Source organism: Mycetomoellerius zeteki, unplaced genomic scaffold (genome assembly GCF_001594055.1).
Source record: "Mycetomoellerius zeteki isolate Tzet28-1 unplaced genomic scaffold, Tzet1.0 scaffold158, whole genome shotgun sequence".
In the NCBI taxonomy this organism is placed as follows: domain Eukaryota; kingdom Metazoa; phylum Arthropoda; class Insecta; order Hymenoptera; family Formicidae; genus Mycetomoellerius; species Mycetomoellerius zeteki.
In genome coordinates this window covers 926361-940717 of record NW_017256532.1, presented here as the reverse complement: position 1 = coordinate 940717, position 14357 = coordinate 926361, and the positions used below count along the sequence as shown (strand labels likewise).

Genomic DNA, 14357 nt, shown 5'->3' with positions numbered 1-14357 from the left:
AATTGGAAAATAATCAATAATATACAATTTTTTGTTAATAATAGTGATTTTAATTCAGATGTAAAAAAACTTCAGGTGATTGTTTACGTAAAAAGAAATCAAATGACTATTCTTGGGTTAATCCTATTTTGAAGAAAACGAGATAGAATCGTAATAAATCCATAGAAGATAATGTTACCGAAGAGAGAGTTTTGAGGCAACTGTCAATGAAATTTTGTTTATGGCCTTATACGATATTTCGTTTAAATAATAAATAAAAATCAACGTTTGACGTAACATTTATTATATTGATAAATAAATATTCATGGTTTTAATTTTTATGGGAATTGATATCGTTAAATATGGCAATTTACGAAGCTAAAGGCCTTTGCCAATACGTTTGCGTAGTATGTAAATATTGAGTTCGATATACCATATACGGACTATTTTCGCTCTCCGTATGGCTTTATTCCGGTTGTATGTACCTATACATCTTTTGCGGCTGATCGTATCCATGATCACCGCGAGATGATAGATAACGTGATCTGTCCTTGTCTATCTTGATTATGAGCGAAGCGCAAAGCAGTTATGCACACAAATGGATATGTATGTATATGCGTCATATAATTTTTATTGATAGTGCAAATATCGAGGAAATCGATTATAGAACTATTTTCATAAGGGACAGTTATTTTTAGCAATATGTCATTTTAAGTTGTCGCGAGCAGATAATGTTACGTTATAGTACGAAAGAATCGTAGGATAAAATTATGTGTGACATATAATAATAAGAGAATATTCTGCGCTATGTTTCTCACATATTAACGCAGATAATGTGGATAATCATAAACGTTAGTCTATCCTTTGCGGGCCAAAGGAGATACACACGTTCTAATTATAGTATACATATAATATATTCTGAAAGAGGCACACAGAAAGTGGCGGCTGGTCCGGTTAATTACACGAGGCGGTAATTTTATCTGTCGTCCTTCTTCCTGTTTCATTAATCGGACTGCTATCCGTTTTCCTGCTCCTTCCGGTCGACGTTCCTCGACATCATTTCGACCGCACGAACCGCCACTGATTACTGATGTAGAAGTACATGATATATGTAGAGATATGTGTATAAAAATCATCATGTACATTTAATAATAATGTACAGCAACGATATGCACGAGGTGTATACACGTTGCTGCGTACGTGTGTATGTGTGTGAGTGGGTGAATGTACGCGTGTATGTTTCAAGCAGAAATGTAAAAGATATTCATGTCGCAGTTTCTCGGGAATTTTATGTTTCAAAGGTAGAATATCGCGAGTGAGATGCAAATTAATTAAACATACATCTAGCAGAGTCATAAATGAAAACTATGAATGGAACTAAATATCAAGATATGTCCTGCAAACGTATATAATATTTTCCGATTTTATTTTGTTTCATTTCTTGATTGTGCTTGCGCTTGATAATTTTGTTTTCTATCTTGTAAGATAACTTGACGGAAAGAACGGTTTTGCTGAAACATCTAAAATTTAGCTAGATCTGATCTAATGATTTTGTTGGAATATCAAAGTACCCAAGTAGAACACAGAAGTCACGAGGACATCATCACGACCTCGTCACTTATAAGTCAATTTTTAGGTATCAAATGACGTCATGATGACGTTCTGTGATACCATTATGACTTAATTATGACTCCATGTTCTACCTGGGTAATTATATAGGATGCTCAAATTTATTGCTAGAGTATCAAAACTTTTTGCAATATTGCTTTCATGCTTGAGTTTCCTACAAAATCATTTTGAATGTCCAATATTTAACAAAATTATTTTTAGGTCCGCATCTGTCTAAATTTTTAGATACTTTAGCAAAATTCGTTTCCTACTGAAATAGAGAAAATACGTTATATTATCTTTTTATATGTATTCAGTTTTTTCCCATCCAATTATATTTTAATTCTCAGAGAATTCTCCACGATCTGTTCTTAGAACATCCGACAATAGTCGAACAATAGCATACTGAATGCAACTTCCAGTGGTATTAAATTAGTATTTCTTGGTCGATGTGCAATCAATAACTTTATTGATCTAGTCTCGCTCTGTTGCGGTGTAATTAGAATGACAATGACTGCGTTCGGAAACGTCGCTCGGATACCTCTGATGTCTCGAATTCATCATCCGTTCTTGTTTAATATTTAATGTTAAACAAGGGCAGATGATGAATCCGAGGCATCGGAGGCATCCGAGCGACGTTTCCGAACGCAGCTAATAGACATGATTCCTCATGTTCATGGTGATTTATTAAGAATTTGAAACCTTTTCAATTTAAATTAAATTAGTAGCTCAGAACGTAATAAATGTGAACTTTATGTGTCGCTTTAGATAACCACAGTCATAAAAATTTATTTGAAAATTTACGATAAAAAATGTCTAAACGAAACGGTGTGACTTATAAATTATGCATTATTTCGATACATACTTATACGTCTCTTGATATATCAATGTTAAAAAATGTTCCAAAGATAATAATTGTTGTTATTGAGAATTTTGAAATCTATACGGAATTGATTGCGTAATGTGATTATCTTGATCTATATGAACTTCAGAACTCATTTATGAAAAACATATGATGTGAGTAGAGTAAAAATATTTAAATGTTCTTCGATTGGTAATCAGAGTCTATATAAATCCGCCTAAGTCTATAGTTCTCCTTTATATCACGTAAAAATTATTGGACGAGAAGCAGTGTAAGCAAATATATAAAACAAAGACGGAAGTACAAATTATTAAACGAAATGATTAAAAAAAGACTAAAAGTATTATTTTGTCTTATTGGAATGAGTAATAAACTCGAATAAGTAATCTCTGACGCAGATAGCAAGTTTTTTTCTGAATATCGTAATCCTTAATCCTTAATTCCCTATACGATTTTACTAAAATTAATTATTGGCGAGATCGCGAAAGAATGAGAAAAAACACAAATACTTGTTATTTGCGTCAGAATTAACATAGATACATATTTATGACTCTTTAACCCTCTGATAAGATTATTCGATTATTATTTAGAAGGTGTGTGAATAAATTTATATTAATTTAGTAATATAAAAAAAAATCATAAAATTAGTTGACAAATGAGCATCGTTACAATCCTTATAGTTGTGTTCAAAAAGTGTGGATAAAATCCGCTTGCATACTGTTTAGAATAGTGCATCACTTGTTCGTATGTTATTTAGATTATCGAAAAGTGTTCTAAAGTTGTAAATAGTACTGGTGCTGTACGTTCTATCAATGTTCTCGCAGCAGATTGATAAAACATGAATATGAAAAAAAAGTAAAATATACGTTGATCGTAAACGTTGCAAACAGTGTATCATTCATATATCGATTTCCCAACCTTAGTTTAGATGTCGTAATAAAGAATAAGAAAGGATTAAAGATGCCATGTCCATCTGAATGGTTTCTTCAGGAAAATATTTGTCTTGAGAGATTTATCTCTTTAGAGAATATATAAATCGAGTATAATCTATCTAATATAGTTATTAAAAATTACAATAAGTGATGCAAATAACGTACAACTATTTTTCTTTCTGAAAACAATTTTATTTTTAAGAAATCGAAATTTTTCGGACTGTTGCAACTACATTTTTCAACTTGGTGTTGTATTACAGTAAGATGGTATCGCTTTCAGGCATTACCTGCATTACGATAGGCGATGCGGGATGTTTTTGTTTTTCGGCAGAGAAGAGGAATGGTATATTTATAAAAAAAAAACATACAATGAGAATTTTCTCTAATCGTGTTATACATTTATATGTATTATACATATGTAAAATCAAAAGAATATATAACGTTAAAGAGAAATGCATCGGTTAACACACTGGAATCAATACATCAATCACTGATTTTTAACTCTGAAATACCTATCCTAATATTGAAGATATTCATATTTTGAACACTCACTAAAATAGGATAGTAATTGTAAAATTTGAGCTCATTGCATGTGTTTTTCTGCTATATCACTTAGTGATACTAAGCGAGTGTATTCGTGGAAGAATATGGATTCGCACAAAAGTCTAATATAGATTTCTTATAAAAACACCGTGTACTAATTGTGAAATGAAGCAAAGGAGATTTCAAAATTAGTAAATTTATTGTAAAATAAATTACTGCAAATAATTCTCTATTTTCTAATGAAAAAAAAAAGTAAACTCGCTTAAAATAAAATAGAAAAAAATATGCAGGCAATTTCTTTCATTATACAAAATTGAATAAGTTTGAATTTCCGTGCTCGATAACAAATTATTAGCGGCGATGAGAGAATCTTGATCGATAGGAATGGATGAAGTAGGGCAATATAAAGACAGCAATTAGGTATGCAACAGCTAAATAAAAATGCAGTCATTACAGTATCTAGTTGATCTACAACTCTCCGCTATCCGCTATTATGATTTTTTTGGATGTCTTGCCGCTTTGAGAACCCATGGCCTCCAACTGAAAAGAATACGTAAATAATGCATGTTAGCTGAGCTAATAAATATTTATAAAGTTGACCTATCAAGCGAAAGATCTAGATTCAATATTCCCCTGGTTATACTAGTTTAAAATTCCTTTATAGAAGGGCATAGAAGATCATACTAGTTTAAAATTCCTTTAAGAAAATATTGATGTTTTCTATATTTATAAATGAAAAGAGAAAAAGACAGATTCAATATTGGAATAACATGTAGCTCCGTATGAAAGCAGCGGACTCATAAGTGATGAATCTCAAGTTCGATCCCTTATTCCATAAACGGATTTCAAATTCGTAAATAAGTTACATAAAAAGAATTTGAAGTAACTGAATAAATAAATTGTGTACTGAAGGTCTAAGATTTCCAAATAAGAGAATATAATAATACAGCAAAAGCATATGTTAATTGCTTGTACGAGAAATATCGCTAGATGGAAAATCATACTTTTCTAACAACATCCATTCCTTCGGTGACTTTTCCGAACACAACGTGCTTTCCGTCGAGCCAGCTGGTTTTAGCACTGGTGATAAAGAACTGGCTGCCATTAGTATTGGGGCCAGCATTTGCCATAGATAATATACCAGGTTCGGTATGAGTCAACTTAAAGTTCTCGTCTTCGAACCTGGCGCCATAGATGGACTTTCCACCGGTACCGTTGTGGTTGGTGAAGTCACCACCCTGACACATGAAGTTCGGAATCACCCTGTGGAAACTGCTACCCTTGTATCCGAAACCCTTTTCTCCGGTACAAAGCGCGCGGAAGTTCTCCGCTGTCTTGGGGACAACATCTTTCCTCAACTAGAAAATTGAAAGTATGATTAAGATTTCTAGATATTTAATTCAATAAAATGATGATGCTATACATAAATATATAATATAAATACATTATATATAATAATATATATATATAATAGTTATAATAGAACAGATATTATATAATATTATATATTATTATCGTATAATATAATCTATAAATATTCTACACATATTAATAAAAATATGTAACATGCTAACTTCTGCACAATTTATGCCTTGATAGGGCAACAAGAAAAAATTATTTTTAGCTTTTATAAATTAGTTTATAAAGAAATATTAAAGAAAAACGTGATAGAAGTTAAATATATGCTACTGCTCCAGCTGCCGCCATCTGTGTTTAAAATTCGAAACTCGTATGTTAAAAAGCTGATTTCTTCAGCATTATGCATAAAAATATGAAAATTGCAATCGTGTGCAAAAGTCTATGTTTAGCCAGCGCAAAGAAGCTAATTATATAACACCGATTAATACACAGTACTTTTATTCGTCGTAATCTTTTTCCACAAAAGAAAAATCCATTTTTATAAAAAGAAAAATTTATATAAACATGAACGCGTCAATTTATATTTTTGAAAAAAAAAAGAAACGTGGAATAGGCATCTCATATTACTAAATTGTAATAACCTTTACGAGCGAATCACTTTTTTTACATGCTTATCTCAACATCGAGTAATTATTATACATCCGCCGATCTTCCACAAATTGCAAATTGCGACTTCCTCGATCCGCGACGTAAATTACGCGCGTACGTCTCCCGGTAAGCACGCGGACAGCCCGGCCAGGTGTTCGTCGTCAATGGAAAATTTCTCAATCCAATGGCCAAAGCGTATGCCCGTGTGGTGTGCGTGGTCGCGCGACCGTGACGCATCGCCAACGACGGTCGCGCGCTCGGCGTGACTCCGCGCGATCGCGATATCGCGTCCTCGCGACGACAGTCGCCAATCGCGTCCATCGGCTGTCGATTATTCGATATCACATTCGTACGACGATAGCGACGGTGGCAACGAGGACGAGAACGATCGTAAACGATCGTCGCACGAGGTGCAAACCCGGTTGAATCTTGGAACCGGCTCGATTGGAAAAATCAAGATGGCTAAGCATGCCGGGATCACAAGGAGCGCGGTCGGAGCGGGGACGGCTTTACGCCGCGATCGCACGATAATTTCGGCTCACCTCCATCACGATGCGGCCCACGGGCTTGTCGTCCGCGGTCATGTCGAAGAAAACGCGTGGCAGTGCCATGTTCTTAGCTGCTGCGGCAAAACTTCGTAGGAGCGTGTCAAAAGACGGTCGTCTCGGCCGGGCGGTGGCTCCGAAATGGCTCGACTGCCTGAAGGTCGAATCAATTGACAGCCGGCAAATCGATCTCAACGCCATTCTATCGCTTCTGGAAACTCGCCGGAAATCGATTCGACGCGACGCGATCCGCGCTGTTCGTTCTACGATGACAGATTTGGCAGTTTTACGAGCTTTTCGCCGGTTATTCCGTGAAAATATTATGTAATAAAAGAAATGTTTTTGGTTACAAATTGGTTGCCGTCGAATGAGATTGCGATATCGCGGCGTCGGCCAATCGAGAGTTGTGCTTTCGGCTGATCTCAATAGCCAATCAGATATTTCTTCATGGATTCTTACTGTTGCGTGTTGCCATCAGTGGAACGTTGAAATCTCTAGCCATCAAATTAATGGCTCTTTAGTCGGCATTCATAAGACGGTATTAGTCGGATTGTATTAATATTCATAAAGGCCATCACACGTACAAAAATTTTAGTCGAATCGTAAGGCCATAAGCAAATCGGCTAATCATAGTTGAGCATTTAAAAACACGAGATCTTAATTTTGATTGTGATTGGTCGATTTGCTTGCGACCTTACGATTACGTTTAAAATTTTTGTACGTGTGATGGCCTTAAGATGGTATTAGTCGGACTGTATTAACATTTTAAGACATTACTTAAAACGATCTTAAAATAAGAACTGATTATGAATACCAGTCAAAAGGCCGGTATTTATAGTCCGTTCTTATTTTAAGACTGTCTTAAGTAACGTCTTAAAATATTAATGTGGCTTTCTGATCAATTCATCATATTTTAAGAAGTATAATACTTAAGACAGTCTTGAATATAAGAATCAAGTTCGTGACATCTGAAGATTATTATATTATACTTAAAACAATCTTAAATATAAGATCCGATTATGAATATCACTTTCTGATTGGATCGTGAAATCTTGAAAATGTACTTAAGACAGTTTTAAATGTAGAAATCGACTTCATGAATACTGGCCAGTCTTGAAATAAGAACGGACTTATGAATACCGGATTTTTGACTGTTTAGTAGTATTTATATAGTTAGTTCTCATATTCAAAACCGTGTTAAGTTCAATCGTAAGGTGTCACGAGCCAATCAGAGGGCCGCATTAGTGTCTTAAGACACTACTTGAGACGGTTTTAAAATAAAAACTGACTATGAATACCGGCCTGGAACATCTTATATTCGCATAATTAATGGTTTCCGTAATTTAATATTCAAAACGAGAAGAATGTATATTTGAGTGTTGAATAAGAAAAAGATTAAAAAGTTGAGCTAAAAACTGGTGCAAATAAAATAATCAGAATAATCGAAACAATTTGAGTTGAAATTTGCGAATTGCCACACATTCTTACCGACGATATTATATCGAAACGTGGTGCGTTCTATCACCGCTAGAAAGCGCCACTTGACATTTTTTATATCTCAAATATTTCAAATCCTTAAGCCCAAGACACAATGCGAGGGAATAACGATAGCGACAGGAATAACATGATTTCAACCTATCAGAAAGTGGATATATCGGAATACACAGTTTCTGATAGATTGAAATCGTGTTATTCCTTAGTTATAGATTCCATAATAGAGAGACTAAAAAATGTCATAATATATATCATAGTTTTAGGTAATCCATAAGTTAAATTACAAAAACCCAGATGCATGTCAAATTTCATTGTTTTGCATAATATTAATATACCTTCGCATTTTAAAAAAAAAACTCAATAAACTAAAAAAAATGCTTGTGTTTTTTTTACCTTTCTAACTACTAATTTTTGCTTAGCAATCTCGAATTAGATACTATTAATTTATTTTTATATAGTTCAATTCATTTATGTTAGTTTAATTATAATTAAACACATTGGAAAGAAAGATACAATATTAAAAACATGAAGTCATATCATTGAACATAATACATTTAACATTATGAATAAAATTATATAAATTTGATAAATCATTAACGTCTTATTGTCGAGTGAGTTTAACTATTTCTCTGTTGCAATGATTGCTTAACATAAAGAATATTAATAAAATACTGGTCCTAAATCCTGGTAGTATCTGTTGGACAACTTTTTGAGATTATGTTTTTGTCGAACAGATACTACGCTTTTAAAACAATAGATGGCTGTATTAGAGTCCTAGAACAAAAATCCACAAATTACAAAAACCCACATAAACCCCCAAAATTTAGCTTTTTCTGGAAAAAACTGAGTGCCAACCCTGTCAAATACGGGCTCGTGTCGTATATACATATATTTCTAAATTCTAAATAATAAAAAATATATTAAATATTATTTTTTTAGGAAAAAATGACATTAGGGAACTAACATTCAGTACAATTATTTGGATTTAACAAATTCATAAATCCGAGCTCAATATGTTGCGGTCGTTCACATAATATATGTCGTATGTTCATACGTTTCTGCGACGAAAGCACGATTAATTCAGGAATAAGGAGAATAATAAAAAATAGTCTCATACATCGTGTTCAATATAAAGTGAAACAGGATAGCGAAAAAAAGCTAAAGATTATTTTTTATTATATATATAATTGATCCTTTCACTAAAAAGTAAAAAAGTAAAAAAAAAATTTGAATTAATGTTATCATACATTTATTAGACAGATATTACGACATTCAAAATATAACGCTAACAATTAATATCCCAGTAAACAATGATCATTAATATTGATTTCGTCCAACTGACGTCAAAATCAATAATGCATCGATTCATTAATTTGATGAGTCTGCATTTCTCGTTGAAATCAATTTTTTCCAAATCTACTTTTTCATACTATTTCTTTGTGCCTGTTTTCAAATCATTAGGCAATGAATTTTTTATATTATTGAGACTACGAATTGCTGCATATTTTACATATACATTTAATTTAGTTATATTAGAGTTCTCTTGATCTATATTTAAAGATAATATGTGTCGAAAAACACCTAGACGGGTCTCAACAGGAAATTGCTGATTGTTGGCACAAACTGAGGGAATCTGTTTGTAAATAAACGAAAACCTGATCTTAATGTGGTTCTATCAACACATTTTATATATGTATTTTCATATATGTGCTACGAATCCAATAAAGAAAAAGCGAAACAGAGGATTCCACGACACGAGATGAATCACATGGCCAAACTAGCGATTGACGAAAAAAAATTCAAAATTTATTGGTTCGATTGAAATACGAGGCGACGAATATTAACTGAAATAAAATTGCTTACAACTACAGAAACTCCGAAATATAAATGACTTGTAAACTTCCCTAATTTAATTTGTCAACCAATTATCAAACAATTAATTATTTCGTCCGCATTAATATAATAAAACACTGTTGATATTAATTGTTTGATAATTCAGTCGCTTCATTAAGGCTCGATTTTACAATATATAGTTACCTTCATGAATGAATTTCATTGATGAATCTGTTGGTAACCTTTAATCTTTAAGTAACCATATATTGTGAAAACGGGCCTAAGTTAGCTGGACTTGATCGAAGTCGGCGTCGCAACTTTTATATTATTCGTTGCACGAGAAATGATCAGCGCAGCCAAATCGGCTAGTCTGATTACCGACGCTTGAAATAGAAATAATAATTTCATCATTAACATTATTAATTCTGTCGATCATTATGCTTTTGTGAGATGTTTTACGTCTACGATTATCCCCTTATCTATCGTTTTACTTCCACGATGCCCGTTGCTGACACGGTGCTCGAGTTCGAGCGTGAGAGTCGAGAATCGAGGACGAAGGCAATTGAAATAGGGAAAAGTAACGGAGCGAATAACGGGTTGGACATTTAATGCATCTCCTGCCGTGGCCACTCCGAAACTATTTTACGATAGATCGTCTGCACGTCGAGTGGAAAACGGATAATTATACCGAATCAAATGTGGAACGCAAACGGCGAAGATGCGAACGCTCGATTTTAAATGGCGTTTAAAATCGTCGATCGAGATAAATCGATATTATTATATTCGTATCCTCGACAATAAATGTCCTGTCACCTTCCATTTACAGTAGATAGTTTGCATGGCGAACAAAAAGTGGTCTGATAATTATATCGAATTAAGTGAAGATACCAATAAAGATTATTATTATTTTGAATGCTGAATCGAATGTTTATTTTTGATCGTCTGTGTTTAACATTCCTAATCTGACATCATTTCGACGTCAAAATGACGATAAATGATATCAGCTTGCTATCTGAGAATATTAAATGCAGACGATTAAAGATCGATTTATCAGCATTTAAAATAAATAATAGTCTTTATTTTGAAAAATGTAAATAACAAGAGAAGTATGAGTGATACATACATTATAAAATATATTAGAGAAAGTTGCAAAAGATGAGGTATCAGCATAATGCTGCCAATTAAGATCTAAACCTATAATGGTACAATACATTGAAAAAAAGTTTACTAAATCTTAACACATATTTCTTTGAATAGTATTAAGTAAACATTTACTTACAGTGTTATAGTAAATAAATATTTACTATATAAAAAAGACAATTAAATCAAATTAATGATTTTTGTATTAAATAAATATATATGTTTATTTATTATTTAATAAATATTTACTTAAAACTAATCAAACAAATATTTATTAAAATTCACTACGTTTCAATGTAAATATAAAAATAATAGTATACAGACAAAAAAATAAAAAAATCTTCGATCAAGATATTCATTTCGTATCTTCTGCGAGGATAACAATTTCTAAAGCTTTCATTTATTAAGAATAAGAAATTCTCCCGAATGTTCATCTTATGTAAAATTAGTAAAATGGATAATTATTTAATCAATGAACGTAATGCGTCTCGTAATCTTTTTTTTTGTGACGATATGCGTCTTACATGCGCATAGAAATTCACGAGCAAGGAAAAAACTATGGATCGAAAGACACGGTTACGACGACCGTGTTTTTTCACGGAAAGCTTCCGCCGCGTCTTCGTGCTGCGCCACGCAAAAATGTCGTAAAGTTTCGTCACGCTAAAGCGACGTAAGATGATGATGCGTATTGTTTCCAGGCCGTTTATCAGTTTGCATGACGTGGTGAATCTTCTCGGAATGAAACGGAAAACCTGCGACATTTCCAGGATTGACGGCGCGGATTCAAGAAAAAAAGCCGATAAATGGTTTTTCCTTTTTCGTATATAGATAGATAGAGATATTTACTTCCAAGATAACGCTTCCGACTGGAAGCTGCACTGTTAGTGCAAGCCGTTATGTGTTTGTGATAACGAGGTAACATATTTATAAGAACTACCGAGAATAAAACGAGGTGGTTAACAATTACCACGCGAGGAATAAAATGCTCTCTCCCAGTTTATGTTAGAGACTGTCTGGTAAAAGAGGACATTTTATATGCAGTAGAGGTGTGCGAATTATATATTTGTGAGGTCAAATCAAATTAAATCGAATCTTTGATAACATATGTTTGAAAACGAATCAAATCGAATTATTTTATTTAAAATAAATCAAATTCGAAATCTTCCCGGGTTTACATTAAAAGTAATTTGAAAGTAATAAGGTATTTTCAATAACGTTTTAGATTTTTTGAATAAATATAAAAATAAATAATTTTCAATTTACGAGAATCGTGCATAAATGAAGCGATTGATTCGAAATTGAACCACCATGATTCGAAAGTTTGAACTTAATCGAATCTTTCAGATTTGAAAACTAATCGAATCGAATCATAGTGGATTCGATTCAAATTCGAACTATTCTCACACCTTTAGTATGCAAATCTCTAGTTTTAGTAAAATTATACGAAAGAGAAGAACATACATTCATTACTTCTTTCTTTTTTTGTTCTTATCTCTTTCTCTCTTTCAGGAATTGCTAAAACATGGCAGACCAATTAAAACTGGCTGTTTCATAATCAGACTCTTTATTAGAGAGTCTCTATGTATAAGTTTAAATTAAATCGAGATTTCATGCTATTTAAAATTAAGATTTTTAAATCCAGATTTTTGTGGAGAGAGTGCTCCTCAGAGAGGCCTCGACAGTTTTATAGACACATGTTTAAGCTGTCTCAAACAGAACAACAGATCGTGATAACGTCAAAATGATGTTAAAATGAATCCTGTCTGATCTTAAAGAGACTTTTAATAATTATTTTAGAATTATTTTGACGCTTTTTTAATGTCATCATAACTTTTTGTGCTGCTTAGGATTATGTTTCCATTCGTAATCTACTGCAAACGTTAAAAGAAAACAAACGTATTCATTTTTGTAGTGATCAAAGTTTCAGTGTCAAAACTACACGCTCGTAGTAAACTGGACGATGTTTATCGGCGCATAGTATATAATTTATTGTAATTATATGAATTGCTGTGATTGACATATGACAGTGGTCGCCCCAAACGCAAAAATCGCTTCGTCATCTCGAGCCAGGTTTTTGATTGTCAAACGTTGAGAAAAGAAACATATATTCTTGTGATTAAGGTTTCTATTTCTATTTCAAAACAACGCTCAGAATAAATTGAACGATATTTGTCGACGCATATAGATATATTTTATCGTAATTATATGAATGGTTGGTAGCTAACACGTGACAGTATCAGTCACGTCTTAAAACGCGGAAATAGCTTCGTCTTCGAATGATGAGTCGGGTCTTCAGGTCGTATTCATAGTCGGTTCTTATTTTAAAATCGTCTTAAGTAATGTCTTAAATATTAATACTGCTCTGTGATTGGCTTCTGACATCTAAAGATTGTAATCACGACTTAAATATAAAAACCGTCTACAAATGCCAGCCCTCTTATAATTCTTTCTTTCTCTTCATGTAGGAGAGATGTTTGCCCAATTAAGTAGAACAAGTCACGATAAATCAACGTCAAAATGACGTTAAAATCAAGGTTAAAATCAATCGTAAATTACTGAAAAGTGACTTTTAGGCTCGGTCCGATTGACGCTCACAATACTCTTGGAATTATTTCATTGTTGTTTATTGAATCTTTAACGAGGACAAATAATGTTTACGAAAATTGTAGGCGTGAATCGGACCATAGCTTTGGAGTCATTTTAATGTAATAACTATTATTTTGGAGTCATTTTGATGTAATAATTCGATTCTGCATAAATCTCTAAGTAAAACACATCACATATAACATCAAAATAATAATTGAAAAATAACTTTTAGTAATTATTTTGAAACCATTTTGACGTCATTTTGATGTTGTGACGACTTGTGTTCTGTTTGTGTATGAATTCCAAGTAGTTAACAATAACATCAAAATACCGTTAAAATGAATTTTAACTATAAATTGAAAAGCGACTTTTAGTTATCATCTTGGAACAATTTTGGTGTTATTTTGAGATTATACTTAATGACTTGCGTTCTGTTTGTATATGAATTCCAAGTAGAATAATTCATGATAACGTCAAAATAACTTTAAAACGCATCTTAACCAATTAAAAAGTCATTTTGACGTTATGATGACTTGTGTGTGTGGCTTGGTTTGTAACTTTTTAATTAGTGGAACTAATACGGCGAATAAACTAGCTGCGTTCGGTGTATTTGACATGAGAGCTCAGTGATTTTGTTGATTTTATTAATCTCGAGTGTCGCGGACGTCGGGTCGCGCGTCGCGATCTGTCGTCACGCACGAGAAGGGGGGAAGATGAGGATGCGGTAGGAGTCGGCGCGCTTCGGGATACGCGGTTCCACGAAACGGTATATACTGGCGCACGATGACTCGCCGTGGCAAACACGCGCCAAGCCGCCAAGCCGTTTCG

The 14357-nt window shown here is 33.2% G+C and overlaps 1 protein-coding gene across 1 annotated transcript; it reads right to left on the bottom strand.

Annotated features, from left to right (window-relative positions):
* Window positions 1-4386: 4386 nt before the first annotated feature.
* On the bottom strand, window positions 4387-6817 carry LOC108721020 (peptidyl-prolyl cis-trans isomerase). Its single transcript, XM_018445329.1, has 3 exons — window positions 6474-6817; window positions 4929-5282; window positions 4387-4464 (listed from the first exon to the last, which is right to left on the bottom strand). The coding sequence occupies exons 1-3, from the start codon at window positions 6675-6677 to the stop codon at window positions 4393-4395; spliced, it is 630 nt and encodes a 209-aa protein (XP_018300831.1). The 5' UTR covers window positions 6678-6817; the 3' UTR covers window positions 4387-4392.
* Between the last annotated feature and the right edge of the window lie 7540 nt (window positions 6818-14357).